Source organism: Ranitomeya variabilis, chromosome 1, assembly GCF_051348905.1.
Source record: "Ranitomeya variabilis isolate aRanVar5 chromosome 1, aRanVar5.hap1, whole genome shotgun sequence".
In the NCBI taxonomy this organism is placed as follows: domain Eukaryota; kingdom Metazoa; phylum Chordata; class Amphibia; order Anura; family Dendrobatidae; genus Ranitomeya; species Ranitomeya variabilis.
This window is the reverse complement of record NC_135232.1, coordinates 200,404,947-200,421,180: the sequence shown is the minus strand read 5'-3', so window position 1 is coordinate 200,421,180 and position 16,234 is coordinate 200,404,947. Positions and strand designations below refer to the sequence as shown.

Below are 16,234 nucleotides of genomic sequence, written 5' to 3'. Positions count from 1 at the left end.
GCCATTTTCCTGGAGGCCACCGCATGAAAGCAATGGGGCTGGCGGTGCCTCCGGGCCTGGAGGAGATGCTGGAGAAGCCCCGACGCTGCAAGAAGATGCGTCGCTGCCGCCAACCCCACAGCACCCACGGCGCGAAGATGCGCCACCGCCCCACAGCACAGAGCACCCACGGCACGAAGAGGAGCTGCCGCTCCCAGCACAGAGACCCCCACGCTGCCACAATGAGGTAATATGGGGATATACTCCACTCACACTTTACTGTGAGACGCCCCCTGTCTTAGTCATCGGGACCACTCCCCCCCCCACCCACCATATGCACATTTTATCTGTACCCGGCGTATAAGACGACCCCCGACTTTTAAGAAGATTTTGAGGGGTTAAAAAGTCGTCTTATACGCCAGAAAATACGGTATATTACTTCAGCCCTTTAAAAGAAAAGCCAGTCGATCCTTTTACAACCCCAAAGTGCTGCTTAAAATTCAGAAATTAAGAAAAATGCCCCATAATTATTTTATTAAAAGCACATAGCCTGACAGGTCCCCTTTAATTGTTCACATCACAAATATGTCAGTCATAATGACACGTAACAGACACTTGTGCTTCTATAATTGTTGACCTTTCTGCTTCTTTGATAAAGCTGTGTTAGGTAACATGGTAGTATAATCTTAACAGCAATAAATACTTTATCTCTAGCACAATGAAAGGTTATCTTGTGCCTTTGGATTGATAAATAAGGCCTTGAAAAATACTTCTGGTCATCTTTAGTCTATGCTAGTATTTTGTAATGAACTTGAATCCGGAGCTTTCTGCCTCCTCGGTGGTTTAGCCTAAAACAAGATAAAATTGAAAACACAAAGTTATTAAGATTTTCTGTCCAATAATGGGGTGGGGGGCGGGATTATGTGTGGTAATGGGGTGGGGGGGCGGGATTATGTGTGGTAATGGGGTGGGGGGGCGGGATTATGTGTGGTGATGGGGTGGGGGGCGGGATTATGTGTGGTAATGGGGTGGGGGGGCGGAATTATGTGTGGTGATGGGGTGGGGGGCAGGATTATGTGTGGTAATGGGGTGGGGGGGCGGGATTATGTGTGGTAATGGAGTGGGGGGCGGGATTATGTGTGGTGATGTGTTGGGGGCGGGATTGTGTGGTGATGTGGTGGGGGCGGGATTATGTGTGGTGATGTGGTGGGGGCGGGATTATGTGTGGTGATGTGGTGGGTGGCAGGATTATGTGTGGTAATGTGGTGGGGGCGGGATTATGTGTGGTAATGTGGTGGGGGGCGGGATTATGTGTGGTAATGTGGTGGGGGGCGGGATTATGTGTGGTAATGGAGTGGGGGGCGGGATTATGTGTGGTGATGTGTTGGGGGCGGGATTGTGTGGTGATGTGGTGGGGGCGGGATTATGTGTGGTAATGTGGTGGGGGCGGGATTATGTGTGGTGATGTGGTGGGTGGCGGGATTATGTGTGGTAATGTGGTGGGGGCGGGATTATGTGTGGAAATGTGGTGGGGGGCGGGATTATGTGTAGTAATGTGGTGGGGGGATTATGTGGGGTGATGAGGTGGAGGGGCGGGATTATGCATGGTGATGTGGTGGGGGGCGGGATTATGTGTGGTGATGGGGTGGGGGGGCGGGATTATGTGTGGTGATGGGGTGGGGGGCAGGATTATGTGTGGTGATGTGTTTAGGGCGTGGGATTATGTGTGGTGATGTGGGGGGGCGGGATTATGTGTGGTGGTGGGCGGGATTATGTGTGGTAATGTGGTGGGGAGCATGGATTATGTGTGGTGATGTGGTGGGGGCGGGATTATGTATGGTAATGTGGTGGGGCGGGATTATCTGTAGTAATGTGGTGAAGGGTGGGATTATGTGTGGTAATGTGGTGGGGGGTGGGATTATGTGTGGTAATGTGGTGGGGGGGCGGGATTATGTGTAGTAATGTGGTGGGGGGCGGGATTATGTGTGGTAATGTGGTGGGGGGGATTGTGTGTGGTAATGTGTTGGGGGGCAGGATTATGTGTGGTGATGTGGTGGGGGGCGGGATTTGTGGGGGGCGGGATTGTGTGCGGTGATGTGGTGCGGATTGTGTGTGGTAATGTGGTGAGGGCGGGATTGTGTGTGGTAATGGGGTGGGGGCAGGATTATGTGTGGTGATGTGGTGGGGGGTGGAGCTACTGTGCAGGGGGCGGGATTAGCGAGTAATCACGATGCCTCTTATATATATAGATTACTACAACTAGCGTTATCCAGATAGCTGAGAAATACAATAACTACAACATGTGACTGATGAAGGACTGTTCTCAGAAGCACCTGGGCCCAGACACAAAATCCATATGCAGGCCCAGTCATATGTGCCATTTTCACCACTATTTTTTTTATGCAATAGGTGACTGTTAAAGGGCAGAGGCGGGCTGGGCCGGGTGGCAGAGAGGCATTTGCCCCCCCGGGGCCGGTGAATTAGCAACAGTTCAGGGCCGGCCGTCCTCACTGCAGGCTGAGTCAGAGCCTGATAGGGACGTTGGACTCGAGGCAGGCAGCGTTGCGTTGCTATGACACCCGGCGGAGTGCTGGCATTGGATAAGCCAGGGTTCAGACAGAGTTCAGAGGCGTGTCATGTACAGCGTGCTAAGTGCGTATTTTGGAGTATATTTTATGCCTGTTTTTAACAGCTGATAGTGATTTTTATTAATAATTTTTTCTGGGTGTTTTCATTTATGCTATATACAGGGTGCAGTATATACAGGTTGCCGTATACGCAGGTACTATATACAGGGTGCAGTATACACTGTATATACGGTAGTACCTGCTATGTGTAATACACAAGTACTATATACAGGGTGCAGTATATAGATGGTACAGTATACACAGTTACTATATACAGGGTGCAATATACACCCTGTATATAGTAACTGTGTATACTACACCCTGTATATAGTAACTGTGTATACTACACCCTGTATATAGTACCTGCGTATACGGCAACCTGTATATACTGCACCCTGTATATAGCATAAATGAAAACACCCAGAAAAAATTATTAATAAAAATCACTATCAGCTGTTAAAAACAGGCATAAAATATACTCCAAAATACAACTATAAACAAACAAAAAAGGAGTACCAGACTACCCATATAATATATATCAAATATTTATTAGTAATCAATATAAAAGATAATATTTAATACATAATGCTAAAAGGTTTTTAAATGGACAAACAGTTGTATCGTGAAGGGCACAAACAAAAGACCGACACAGTCACATTTATGTAAATAGGACCGGGAGTTACAACAGCCGTAATATGTATACTGCAACACTGTCACAAAATACAGGGTATCATATCTGTTAATCAAAACCACATCATCACCATGACCATGGCCCTATGTAGCGATACCCAGATCTTCAGATAGTATAAATCAAATACAGAGCGTCATATCTCACCTAAATAAGTCCTTGCACTGGTCAGACAACGCAGCCCCAACGCGCGTTTCGCGCGGGCTTCCTCAGGAGGCCGTACCTAGTATATACTGTACCCATGTATACTGCACCCTGTATGTACTGCATCCTGTATATACTGCACCCTGTATATAGTACTTGTGTATACTGCACCCTTTATATAGTACCTGTATATACTGCACCCTGTATATAGTACTTGTGTATACTGCACCCTGTATATACTGCACCCTGTATATAGTAACTGTGTATACTGCACCCTGTATATACTGCACCCTGTATATACTGCACCCTGTATATAGTACCTGTGTATACTGCACCCTGTATATACTGCATCCTGTATAGAGTACCTGTATATACTGCAACCTGTATATAGTACCTGTGTATACTGCACCCTGTATATAGTACCTGTATATACTGCACCCTGTATATAGTACTTGTGTATACTGCACCCTGTATATACTGCACCCTGTATATAGTAACTGTGTATACTGCACCCTGTATATAGTACCCGTATATACTGCACACTGTATATAGTACCCGTATATACTGCACACTGTATATAGTACCTGTATATACTGCACCCTGTATATAGTACTTGTGTATACTGCACCCTGTATATACTGCACCCTGTATATAGTAACTGTGTATACTGCACCCTGTATATAGTACCCGTATATACTGCACCCTGTATATAGTAACTGTGTATACTGCACCCTGTATATACTGCACCCTGTATATAGTACCTGTATATACTGCAACCTGTATATAGTACCTGTGTATACTGCACCCTGTATATAGTACCTGTATATACTGCACCCTGTATATAGTACTTGTGTATACTGCACCCTGTATATACTGCACCCTGTATATAGTAACTGTGTATACTGCACCCTGTATATAGTACCTGTATATACTGCACACTGTATATAGTACCTGTATATACTGCACCCTGTATATAGTACTTGTGTATACTGCACCCTGTATATACTGCACCCTGTATATAGTAACTGTGTATACTGCACCCTGTATATAGTACCCGTATATACTGCACCCTGTATATAGTAACTGTGTATACTGCACCCTGTATATACTGCACCCTGTATATAGTACCTGTATATACTGCAACCTGTATATAGTACCTGTATATACTGCAACCTGTATATAGTACCTGTGTATACTGCACCCTGTATATAGTACCTGTATATACTGCACCCTGTATATAGTAACTGTGTATACTGCACCCTGTATATACTGAACCCTGTATATAGTACCTGTGTATACTGCACCCTGTATATAGTACCTGTATATACTGCAACCTGTATATAGTACCTGTGTATACTGCACCCTGTATATACTGCACCCTGTATATAGTAACTGTGTATACTGCACCCGGTATATAGTACCCGTATACAGGGCCGGACTTAGCCCAAAAGGCGCCCTGTGCGAGACTGCAGGACGGCGCCCCCCCCCCCCTCCAAACTTTGAAAGAAAACAATAACTCTTTAATATTCACAACAACACGTTTACTTAGAAAACTTGTGTTTCCCTGCAAAACACTTGAAGAAACACTAATATTGCAATAACGGGAATTATAAAGTGCTTTAAAGCGGACCAAAAGGAAAAAATGACGCTTGGTCCAAAGCCATATGGGCTGACAGCCAATCAGAGTGCAGAGCGGCGGCCTGCAAGGCCAAACACCGCCCTGCACTCTGATTGGCTGTCAGCCCAACGCTGACAGCCAATCGGAGTGCAGAGATGATGGCCAGCATGGAGAAGAGTTCCGGACGGGTGGCAGCAGGTCGGGTGCCGTGCGGACCAAGAGTCATTCTATGACTTTTGATCCACCTTAATACTAAATAAAATATCTTAAAATATCAAATATAAATAATATAATAAATATGCAACATACATGAGAAAAACTGTCATTAAATATGTGCACAATTTTCAACCTTCAAGACAAAAAAATAAAAATAAAGTGCACTATACTGTAATCCAGCAACAACAAGAACATAATAACGTGCTACATAAACTGATTTAAAAAGCAACTTTCCGTGCTTTTACTTTGGCAAACTCATCAATAGTTTCATTTAAGTCTAGAGATGCCAACACATCATTTTCAATTGACAAGACTGCAAGTGAGGATAACCTGCTCTCTGTCATAGTGGACCTTAAATATGTCTTAATGAGCTTAAGTTTTGAAAAACTGCGCTCTCCTGAGGCCACAGAAATCGGGATGGTGCACAGAATCTGAAGTGCAGTCCAGGTTTGTGGACAGTGCTCTGTAAACTCATTTTTGGTGAGGAAACCAAGTATCTGCAGCGGAGTCTCAACATCATCAGGGAGCACATTCCGAATGTGCCAGAGTTCATCAGAAAGTTCAGCACCATTTATGTCAGACTTATTGCCATAAGTCAGAGACTTCTGCAGTTCTACACTATGTGCCAACAAGTCTTCCCGTGATTCATGGCTCTTTATATCGTACAAAAAGCCCCATTTTTTATTATGAATACTGAGTTGCTGGAAACGCTCCTCCATTGAATTTAAAGCAGTATCCACCAACACATTGAAGAACTCAACCTTAAATTTCTGCTTTGCATCCACAATTGGTTCATCCCGTCCTTCATAGCTAAAAGTGGGTTTTTTAATGCTAACACGTGAGGTACTCTTAAATATGGGGTCCACACCATTTTCCTCTGCTATATTCTTTGCTCTTTGGAAAGAGCCTTCAAAACCATTCTCCCTGAATTTCTTAAGAAAATCATGGTTTTTTTCAATCATGTCTGCTGCTGTGATGAGGTTGGCGGTCTGGTTTTGCAAAGCTTTGCTCACAATATTGATTTGAAATAATATGTCATACCACACAATTAAGGACACCATGAATTTAAAATTAAGGATATGTTGGGACAACTCTAGAGCATCATGTTTTGTTTTTGGCTCTGTACTGCTGTCTTCAGAAAGGGCAAATAATGCCTCCTGTATACCTGCTAGATTTTGGATCAGTGGTTTGAGGCAGTTTATCCGGCATTCCCATCTTGTGGTACATAGAGGTTTTACAGTAAGACCTGATACATGGTCTGTCAAAACCTTCCATCTCTTGGCTGACCCAGCAAAAATAGTATATACACGCTGAATAATTCCAAACAGGGTTATAGAATCTATGTTAGATTCTGCTGCATCTCCAACCACTAAATTGAGGCTGTGGCATCCACATGGTACAAAAAACGCCCTTGGATTTTTTTTTAGTATGTTGGCTTGAACACCATTATTTTTGCCTGCCATATTGGCACCATTGTCATAGCCCTGGCCACGACAGTCATCAATATCTAGCTCTTTGCTAATTAGGAAATTAAGAATAATATCTGATAATCCTCTACCAGTTGTGTCTGTTACAGCAACATATCCAAGAAAATGTTCCCTGATCTGGCATAACCCAAGTTTAACATCAATAAAACGGATGGTAAAAGACATCTGCTCTTGATGGGCTAGATCAGTTGTACAATCAAGAATTAAGGAATAATACTTTGCCTTTTTGCATCTTTCAAGAATTTCACTAATAACCTTTTTGGCCATCAAATTAATTATTTCATTTTGAATAGTTTTGCTACAGTAGTGGTCAGATGTCTCCTTTGACTTGACTCGTCGCAGATGTTCTGCCATTACAAAGTCATAATTTCCTAATAACTGTACTATAGCAAGAAAATTTCCATTATTTGCGGTGTATAGACGATCAGAAGATCCTCGAAATGCCAAGTTCCGTTCAGCCAACAACTGAGTAATACGCATGAGTCTTTCCAGTACGTTTCTCCAGTGCTGCTGCTCTTTCTGTATTCTGCTCTGTAACTGATGGTCAATTGTTTTTTTGTTTTTCATGCGAAGCTGAACTTCTATCCACTTTGTTTCTGCTGAGTAATGGTTAATGGAAGTTTCATGGGCCTTTAACATCTGACTCATATGGCTCCAATCCTGTGATCCATCCAATGCAAGTGCCGTACGGGATCTTCTATCAAACAGTTTGCAACAAAAGCAAAATACTTTGTTCAAACTTTTGGAGTACACCAACCACTTTCTTGCTCGTTTCACGCCATTGTCCAAAATTCTAGAGTAAAAGTCCTCTGAAAAATGTCGATTCCTCTCATCTCTCTTAAATTCTATATTTTTAAGTTGCACAGGGCCTGCTTCTACGATTAGATCAATTGATGAAGAATTTAATGTAGGCCAAAGTGCAGGATCTGAGTCAATGATTGCAGAAATTTCACTGCTTTCAGCCTCATCAATGCCCTCCACATGCTGGCATGTGTTATCCCCTTCTGATGTGAGGGCTGGTGTGGTAGACTGATCTTGTTCTACTGCAACCTCATAAACGTCTGCTATGGTAGACTCTTGGTCAACTTCCCTGATCCTAATTTTCAATGACGTTGATGGTTCCCCTGGCTCCAATGGGATTGTATCCATACCACTCCTTATTTCACATTCTTGCTGTGGAATATCTGATGTTGATTCCTCAGCAGTGCTCGGTACATTGGTGCCACCATGTTCAGAAGATTTTTCGAACAGTCTTTTTAAAGACCCTGCTTGCTTTTGATTTGCCTGTTCTGCTAAGGCCTTTCGCTTTCTGTTCTGTGCACCAGATGCTTTCTTAGGGCTCATCTTGCCTGACAAATGTTATTCTTCCCTGAAAAGGTTAGGTGTGGACCAAAAGTCTTATTAGTGCAGTCCACATGCTACTATAACCATCTATCTGCTCATTTAAACCTAAGGTGGCAGAGGTGAGCAGGTGATAAGTAACTAGAAACAAGTAAGCCACTGTACACTGCACAAAGTCTGGGAAGAGTGGGAGAGGGAGAAGGAGAAGGATGGATGAATACATTTAGCAGAGAGGAGCGGGAGGAAGTGAGAGTAGGGTGGCTCCTGAGCAATGCACCTAACCCCCAATTGCCCCCCCGGTTGCCATGGTTAGGTTAGGCACCATAGGGCTATTTTAGCCCCTTCTGCCCTGGACATAGTAGTATGTTACATGGTAGACCCATAGGACGCCTGAAAATCAGGCTAAACACCCTTTTGTGTTCCTAGAGCCATATGCAGTGGCGTACACACCATAGATGCGACGGATGCGGAAGCACCCAGGCTTGGGGGGGCCCAGTGCCGCCCGCCCGCATCCATGGTGTGTCCTTTTTTTTTATTTTTGCCACAAGCACAGTGCCCAGCCACACAATGGGCCCCACAGCAAAAGGGTCACAGCAATGGTGCCCAGCCACAGTGTCCGGACCCAGTCACAGTGACCGTGCTTGTGGCTGGGCCCCATTGCTGTCGCTGGGCCCTTTTCTTGCGGCTGGTCCCCTTTTTTTGTGGCTGGGCCCCATTGCTGCTGTTGGGCCCCGTGCTTGCTGCTGGGCCCCATTGCTGTGGCTAGGCCCCACCACAAGCACAGTGCCCAGCCACAGCAACAGGGCCCAGCCACACAATGGGCCCCACAGCAAAAGGGTCACAGCAATGGTGCCCAGCCACAGTGTCCGGACCCAGTCACAGCGACCATGCTTGCGGATGGGCCCCTTGCTTGCGGCAACACATAATACGTTTCCAAAATAAAGCTGCACCCCAACCCCCCCCCCGCCCCCCCCCCACACACATAATACGTTTCCAAAATAAAGCTGCACCCCAACCCCCCGCCCCCCCCACACACATAATACGTTTGCAAAATAAAGCAGCACCCCAACCCCCCCCCGCCCCCCCCCACACACACACACTGCAAAAAATAAGGCTGCACCCCAACCCCCCCACACACACACACACACCAAAGAATAAGGCTGCACCCCAACCCCACCCCCCACCCCCCACACGCACACTGCAAAAAAGCAAGCTGCACCCCAACCCCCCCCCCCGGGGCGACCGCCAGCATAGTGGAGGCCATGTGAGGTGGTTATTACTCACGCTTTGCTTGGCTGAGTAACAGTTGGCTCCTCAGGTCCACCTCTGCTCTGCTCTTCAGTGCCGGGAAGGGAGCGGCGGGGCACGAGCGGGGACGTGTGGCGTAATCATGTCACACGCTGTGCAGCCGTTCTCTCCCGCCGGGGACAGCAGAAGGCGGAACTAAAGTTCCTCTGCGTGCTGTCCCTGCCCAGCGGGGAGAACGGCTTGCGCGTGTGACATTACGTCACACGCAGAGAGCCGAGCGACAGGGCGGGCGCCGGGCGGGCGGCACTGGGCAGGAGCAGGCGAGCAGCAGATACAGATAGCGCAAATGGCGCGGCGGGGGGCGCCACAAGAGGTGCGGGCGCCCTCAGGCCATTAAGCCGCAGCGTCTACATTGTGATGTAATGTGACATTAATCTGCTGAGCTCAAATGCGCCCCTTGTATGCTAACGAGCCTTGGCGCCCTGTGCGGCCGCACAGGTCGCACAGGGCAAAGGCCGGCCCTGCCCGTATATACTGCACACTGTATATAGTACCTGTATATACTGCACCCTGTATATACGGGGTGCTCTGATGCTGGGAGGAAATTAACTTTATTCCATCCGACAGTCTCACTCTTTCAGTCATGTGTTCACTGACTGACAGCAGGTTCTAATGCATAGTTAGTAGTGATGAGCGAATATACTCGTTACTCGAGATTTCTCGAGCACGCTCGGGTGTCATCTGAGTATTTTTTAGTGCTGGGAGATTTAGTTTTTATTGCCGCAGCTGAATGATTTACATCTGTTAGCCAGCATAAGTACATGTGGGGATTCCCTAGCAACCAGGCAACCCCCACATGTACTTATGGCTAACAGATGTAAATCATTCAGCTGCGGCAATAAAAACTAAATCTCCCAGCACTAAAAAATACTCAGATGACACCCGAGCATGCTCGAGAAATCTCGAGTAACGAGTATATTCGCTCATCACTAATAGTTAGCTGTCAGTCAGTGCAGGGGGCACGGTCACAGCCACCTCTCCCTATACACAGAGTGATGACTGAACCCACGCTGGCTGAAATGACTGAAAGAGTGAGACTGCCAGATGGAATAAAGTTAATTTCCTCCCAGTCCCAGCATCAGAGCTATAGTGTACATAGAGAGGCTATGTGGAGGCTCGTACTGTGTCTAGAGGGCTATGTGGGGACTCATACTGTATATAAGGGATTATGCGAGGGCTCATACTGTATATAGGGGCTCATACTGTATATGGTACGATACGATACACTTTATTGATCCCGAGGGAAATTATGGTATTACACCAGCGTTACAAACAGCATTTCAAACATTACAACATTACAAATAGGATTACATAAAGTAATTACTATATTATCTAATATATAAAGCTGAATGTGTGTGTGTATGTCCGGGATTGGCATCTGCACCGTCGCAGCTACAGCCACAAAATTTTGCACAGTCACACGTCTGGACCCCAAGAGTGTCATAGGCTATGTTGTGAGGTGAAATTTTAACCCTGCGCGTTCCAATTCTCCAAACAATTTTGCCCCATCTACATAATGGGGAAAAAGTGAAAGGAAAAGTGTTGGAGGCAAATTGACAGCTGCCAGATGTGAACAAGGGGGACTTAAAGAGTGAGAGCGATGGCGCCAAAGAGTATATACCGTACAGTTGCTAAGGAGGGGCCCCGACATGGGATACTCACCACACACGGGGATATGAACACACACACACAAAATGCGACACACATTACCACATGCTTGAACACATACACGACCCTCAGCACACATTTCACCACACATACACCAACCTCGCCACATAAAAAAGTCAAAACACAAAAGTCGCTACTCAAAACTCACTACATGCAAAACTAGGCTCACGCAAAACTCGCCACACGTGCAAAACTCACCTCATGGAAAACTCGCCACACGCAAAACTTGCACACGTGGAAAAATTGCCACATGCACAAAAGTTGCAACACATGCAAAAGTTGCCTCACACAAAACTTGCACCTACTCAAAATGAACCACACATAAAACTCACCACGCGCAAAACTCGCCATGCGCAAAACTTGCTGCACACAACTTGCTACACTAACCTGTCACATGCAACTCGACACACAAAAAGTTGCTACACGCATGTCGCCACACAAAACTCATCTCACAAAAGTCGCTACATGCATGTCGCTACACGCAACTCAACACACACAACTTGACACATGAAACTCGAACTAAAACACACACAAGTCTGGTATTATCCTTCAAAACTAAAAATCTGATTAATAAGCAGACAAACTACAAGAGCAACAAATGTACCATATAGGAAATACGGCAGCTGTCAGTCACATGACCTGTCTATTATGTGTATGTGTGAGCTAATATATACTGCCAGGGGGGAGGGCTTCCTGTTGGCTAGGGATTTATCAGGCTGCCAATTTAGCTTATAAATACTGAGGTAAAAATACTGACCAAATAACGTGTGAACGAGGTCTAATACAGGAGGAGATGACATACACATATACAGGAGGAGATGACACACAGGTATATACTATATACAGGAGGAGATGACATACAGGTATATACTATATATAAGAGGAGATGACACACAGGTATATACTATATACAGGAGGAGATGACACACAGGTATATACTATATATAAGAGGAGATGACACACAGGTATATACTATATACAGGAGGAGATGACACACAGGTATATACTATTATATACAGGAGGAGATGACTTACAGGTATATACTATATACAGGAGGAGATGACATACAGGTATATACTATACACAGGAGGAGATGACACACAGGTATATACTATACACAGGAGGAGATGACTTACAGGTATATACTACATACAGAAGGAGATGACATACAGGTATATACTATATATAAGAGATGACACACAGGTATATACTATATACAGAAGGAGATGACATACAGGTATATACTATATACAGGAGGAGATGACATACAGGTATATACTATATAAAAGAGGAGATGACACACAGGTATATACAGGAGGAGATGACATACAGCAGGTACATATACTCCCTGACAGAAGTTATGTCGCTTATCTATGTTATGTAAATAAAAGCTTATAACCTGACGTTAAATTCATCCATTGGTTGTATAAATTATTCTTTTGAAAGCTGAAACCCTCCGAAATGTGGTTTAGGTTAAAAAAATAAATTGGCATCAATGCAGAAATATTGATCAGTTAATGGACACAGAATGGTCAGATTTTGGCAAGACAAAAGTTTTGTCGCCTGGTCATATAATGCACCCAATCCTAGTTTACATCCTCACCTGTGCTCTGTAAATGATCGGTTAATTAGTGTGTGTGTATATAAAAAGAAACCCAGCACCCCAGACCTTCACTTGAACTGCAACTTGAGCTCTGACAAGATGCCAAAAATTCACCCTGTGACCCACGCCTGGATTATCAAGAGGCTGAAGACCAGATCCACTGCAGAGGTGGCTGGCACCTTTAAAGTGTCTCAACAAAAAGTACAAAGAATTAAAAAAAGATTTGAAGAGACTGGAGATGTGTTTGACAAGCCCAGGTCTGGCAGACCCCGCAAGACAACTGCTCAGGAAGAACGTTTGTTGGTTAGAAAATCCAAAGCAAGCCCCTCTTCCAATGCAGCAGAGCTCCAACAGGCCTGGTCACCTCAAGTCCCTGTGTCAACTAGAACAGTTTGTAGGATTCTGTCTTGAAATGGCCTCCATGGTCAAATCAGTAACCAAAAGCCAGCACTAAACAAAAGGCAAATAAAAAACCGTGTGGCATTTGCAAAGTCCCACAGCCTGCTAAACAGATGGATGCTGGAAAAGTGGCAGAAGGTGGATTTCTCTGATGAATCTTCAGTAGAATTACACCACAGCCGCCGCAAATACTGCAGGAGACCTACTGGAGCCTGTATGGATCCAAAATGCACCCAGAAAACAGTTAAATTTGGTGGTGGAAAGATCATGGTCTGGGGTTACATTTAGTATGGGGTGTGCGAAACATTTGCAAGGTGGAAGGCAATATCAATAGCCTTAAATATCAAGAAGTATTAGCTACCTATTATATTCCAAATCATAAAAGGGGTCAAATTCTGCAGCAGGATGGTGCTCCATCTCATACATCCATCTCTACAACAAAGTTCCTCCAGGCAAAAAAAGATCAAGGTGCTCAAGGACTGGCCAGCCCAGTCACCAGACATGAACATCATTGAGCATGTTTGGGGTAGGATGAAAGAGGAAGCTTGGAAGACAAAACCAAAGAATCTAGATGAACTCTGGGAGGCATGTAAGACTGCATTCTTTGCTATTCCTGATGACTTCATTAATAAATTGTGTGACTCATTGTTGAACCGCATGGATGCAGTCCTTCAAGCTCATGGAAGTCACACAAAATATTAAATATGACTCTAATAGCACCACAACTTCATTCACCAATGTTGTGCAACATATATTTGTATTTTAAGTTAATTATTTGTTTGAATATCACATTACTTTCTGTGGGCGACAAAACTTTTGTCTTGCCAAAATCTGACCATTCTGTGTCCATTTACTGATCAATATTTCTGCATTGATACCAATTTATTTTCTTAACCTAAACTACATTTTGGAGGGTTTCAGTTTTCAAAAGAATAATTTATACAACCAATGGATGAATTTAATGTCAGGTTATAAGCTTTTATTTACATAACATGGATAAGCGACATAACTTCTGTCAGGGAGTGTACTATATATAGGGGAGATGACATACAGGTATATACTATATACAGGGGAGATGACATACAGGTATATACTATATACAGGAGATGACATACAGGTGTATACTATATATAAGGGAGATGACAAACATGTATATACCGAGGGGAAAATGAGAGGTGTGAGGTGAAAATGAGAGGTGTGAGGTGAAAATGAAAAGGTGTGAGTGCAAAATGAGAGGAATGAGGGAAAATAGTGGAGTGATCAGAAAATGACAGATGTGAGGTCGAAATGACAAGTGTTAGGGGGGAATGAGAGGAGTGAGGGGGAATGAGAGGAGGGGGAAAATAAGAGGAGTGAGGGGAAAATGAGAGTTGAGGGAGAAAATGAGAGATGTGAGGGGGAAAATGAAAGATGTGAGGAAAATGAGAGGCGTGATGGGAAAATGAGAGAAGTGAGGTGCTAAATGAGAGGCGTGATGGGAAAATAAGAGAAGTGAGGTGCTATAACTAACCACAGATATTTACTATGCCCAGGCAATGCCGGGCTCTTCAGCTAGTATATGTATATAGGAGAACATGTTGGGCTCACAGTGTATATAAGGGGCTATGTGACAGCTCATACTGTAGATAGAGAACTTATGTGGAGGCTATTCCCCTATAACCTATGACCAACACCTTTGAGCCCCACGTGACAGTGTTCTGGAATGCTCTATATATGAAGCCCTGTAAAGTAAAAAAAATAGGTTTTAATATACTCACCTGCTGGGCAGTCTGGTCCGATGTACGCAGCTGGTCTTGTTCCAGTGCCTCCTCTCTTCTTGAGATGATGTTCTCAACCTGCATGTTCCAAGTGGGACACAACAGCATGTTGTTTAACCACTTAACGACCGCCGATACGCCTTTTAATGGCGGTCATTAAGGGTACTTAAACCACAGCGCCGTTAAATAACGGCGTTGTGGAAAAAGTGTGTAGCGCCCCCCAGAGTCTGATTTTCTCCGGGGTCTCGGCTGCCAGGGGTAGCCGAGACCCCAGAGAACATGATTCGGGTCGGTTTTTACCGAACCCGGTTTTGCGATCGCCGGTAATTAACCGTTTACCGGCAACCGCAAAAAAAAAAATAAAATTTCGGTTTTGCATTTAATTTCTCTCTCCTCTGATGTGATTGCACATCAGAGTGGAGAGAAATAGGGTCCCCTGAGCCCCCCATGGTACCTTATGTACCGGAAAAGCTGTCCCCCAGTCCCCGGCCCCCCTCTGTCTCCTCAGGCAGAAAGAAAATGGCAGGCGCATGTGCAGATGCGCCCGCCAAGAAATGTCCAGGATTTGGAGCCAGATTGGGGTCGGTTTTTACCGACCCCCGGGGTGATCGCAATCCCAGGGGTTTCTACAGACCCCCGGGGTTGTGATCGCCCCATATAACATATATCGAAAAAAAAAAAGTTTGTTTTGCATTTTCTCTCCCCTCTGATGTGCGATCACATCTGAGGGGAGAGAAATAGGGTCCCCGAGCCCCCGACGGTACCTTTGTCACCATAAAGGCTGTCCCCCGGTCCCCGGCCCACCTTCTTCTCCTCGGCAGAAAGAAAATGGCGGGCGCATGAGCAGTGCACCTGCCAAAATCTGCCAGCCGGCACCCAGTGAGAATTTTCTCATTGGCTGCTGGGTTTTGATTACTGTAATAGATCCTATCACAGTGATCAAAACCCCTAATATTTGATAAACATAACAGCACTTGGGCTGTACCTCTCTCTTTTCTCCTTGTAGTTGTTCTGGGAGAGAAGAGAGAGACTTCAGTTGAAGTGCTGCCCTGTCAGTGACAAAAAAAACACATTTTTTTATAAAAAAATTTCTAATAATTTTTTCAAATAATTTTGTAGGGTTAGGGTTACACATATTAGGGTTAGGGTTACACATATTAGGGTTAGGGTTAGCAGAGGAAATAAATAAAATGGCCAGCAGAACTTTCAGCGCAGAGCAAGCTTACAGCCTGCTTTGCTCCGGCAGTGAAACAGAATCTGCCTCTGAAGCTGAGCAGCTTTCAGACAGTAACGACGACTCTTCCTCCACGGGATCCCCCAGCCCGATGGTAGCGAAGTCAGTTGTCACTGCTGAAGCTTCAGAGGCAGGACAAAGTACCGCAGTGCCCCCACCGCTGTG

The 16,234-nt window shown here is 45.0% G+C and overlaps 1 protein-coding gene across 2 annotated transcripts in view; it reads right to left on the bottom strand.

Moving 5' to 3' along the window:
- Positions 1-322: 322 nt before the first annotated feature.
- P2RX6 (purinergic receptor P2X 6) overlaps positions 323-16,234 on the bottom strand; it is a 152,539-nt gene continuing 136,627 nt past the window's right edge. For both annotated transcript variants that reach the window (XM_077291781.1, XM_077291790.1), the window contains one exon: positions 323-827. In XM_077291781.1, coding sequence (XP_077147896.1) covers positions 762-827 — 66 coding nt within the window. In that variant the 3' untranslated portion in view covers positions 323-761. The remainder of the gene's footprint in view (positions 828-16,234) is intronic.